The 1,630-nt window shown below is 36.4% G+C and overlaps 2 protein-coding genes across 4 annotated transcripts in view; both read left to right on the plus strand.

The window, feature by feature from the left end:
* The first annotated feature begins 83 nt into the window (after positions 1-83).
* LOC17896257 (organelle RRM domain-containing protein 6, chloroplastic) overlaps positions 84-1,630 on the plus strand; it is a 3,038-nt gene continuing 1,491 nt past the window's right edge. The window contains exons 1-3 of the mRNA XM_006303057.2: positions 84-127; positions 1,166-1,218; positions 1,315-1,608. Of these exons, the coding sequence (XP_006303119.2) occupies positions 1,362-1,608 (247 nt within the window). The 5' untranslated portion in view covers positions 84-127; positions 1,166-1,218; positions 1,315-1,361. The remainder of the gene's footprint in view (positions 128-1,165; positions 1,219-1,314; positions 1,609-1,630) is intronic.
* Positions 92-1,630, plus strand: part of LOC111831874 (organelle RRM domain-containing protein 6, chloroplastic-like) — a 4,827-nt gene continuing 3,288 nt past the window's right edge. The window contains exons 1-2 of one of the 3 annotated variants that reach the window (XM_023787339.1): positions 92-127; positions 1,166-1,218. The gene's annotated coding sequence lies outside the window, so the exon portion shown is untranslated. Of the gene's footprint in view, positions 128-1,165; positions 1,304-1,630 lie in introns of those variants that run through there. The other 2 variants (XM_023787337.1, XM_023787338.1) reach the window with 2 other exon arrangements.

The raw sequence follows: 1,630 nt of genomic DNA on the forward strand, positions 1-1,630 counted from the left end.
AGCATAATGGTCTTGTCTGAAAAGGGTGTGACTAAGAACCAAAAGCATCGAATCAGTGACTCCGACATCGTTAGTGAGTGCTGCTTCTCATCGATTTCTACTGCAACAGAGGTCCTTCCACGAATCTGTATGTTTTCCCTGCGACCCTTGCTTTGTAAATTTGATATTTTTGATTTCATTTTCTAATCTGAGGGTATGAATCGTGGGTGTTTGTTAGATTTGATTGATGCATCAATGTTAGTTGAATGGAATGTGAATCTATTTGAATTTTTACTCTCTGCTCTTGGAATTGAGAATTGGAAAAGTTAACATAATGGTTCTTGGAGCTAAGAATTCAGAATTGGAGAAGTAAACATAATGGTTCTTAGTTCTTACGCTCACTGATTTTGCTACTAAAGGTTTTACTGATTCGATTAGAGTGTTCTTGACTAGATTAGGGTGTTAATAATTCACTTTTTTTTTTAATCTCTGTTGGAGATTAGAGAAGTAGTGTAGCAGAACAAATGCAGTTTACACCTCATTTTCTTATGTCTTTTTGCAGCTTTAATTGATAATGTAGTTGTGGTTGTTGTTGCAGAGTTTACGCATTTGCTAATGGTTCTTGTTTAAAACCATTTTCTTGTTTTTAGCTTCTCTAAGGTCTAGGGTCTCTTTCACTTTGTGACTGCTTCTCTACTTTGATTTCCTTGGCTTTGTACTATACTTATCTCTGGTTTTAATCGGTTACTTGTGATCAATATAGAAAAAGGGTTTAATTTGCAGCTATAACACTTCTTTTGCAGCTTTAATTTGTTAAGCATGTGATATGATCTCAATTGGTGTTGGTCTGTTGAGTTCTTGCAGCTTTTTTTTTTTTTTCAGATTCTAATAATGTTTTGGGAGTTCTTGTTTCAGATTCTAATCATGCTTGTTTAGTTAAGTCTTTTCGTTTAAGTTAAGGTAGTGAAATGTATCATGTATTTCAGATTTGTTGTAGTAAATCACTAGTGATGATGAAATCGTTTTTGTTTGAATAAACATGCAATTGCTTTCTTGTTGTTTATGCTTCTTCCTTCTGTTATCTTAAGATTGATAGCGCACAAGTTTGAATGAGCCAGAGAATAAAGTAGCTGAGAATTCTTGTGTCTCATTTTGTTAAAATTCTTGTGTCTGGTTTGTGTTTCAGATAAGAGTAGAGCCAGAGAATACTCATTTGATCTGCTTTAGCAGCTGCCAGCTGTGAGTGGTTATACCAATGAGTTTGCATACCAGACACAAGAATTATAAATTATTTATAAATGATTATTAATCAAAATTACCCTCAATAAATCAAAGTTTTGTGTAGTAAGTTGAGGGGACAGGGTCCGGCGAAGAAGGAGAAGATGACAATGGCAGTGAGCTTAGGGATAGTTGTCGTTCCGTCGTGTTTCGGAGATCGCCTCTTCCGATCTAACTTCTCGGCCGTCTGTAGCGTCTCTTGCGGCCGAATCAATGTCGGAACCGTCGTAATTTCGACTCGCCGACGCCGTGATATGGGCGGGTTAATGATTTCTAGCTGTATCTCTTCGGATTCTTCTTCTTCTTCGTCATCGTCTTCCTCTGTGCCAAATACGAAACTCTTTGTTATTGGTAAGTAAGTTTTATGTTTCCA

The sequence above is a fragment of the Capsella rubella genome, unplaced genomic scaffold (assembly GCF_000375325.1).
Source record: "Capsella rubella cultivar Monte Gargano unplaced genomic scaffold, Caprub1_0 scaffold_2, whole genome shotgun sequence".
NCBI classification, from domain to species: Eukaryota; Viridiplantae; Streptophyta; class Magnoliopsida; order Brassicales; family Brassicaceae; genus Capsella; species Capsella rubella.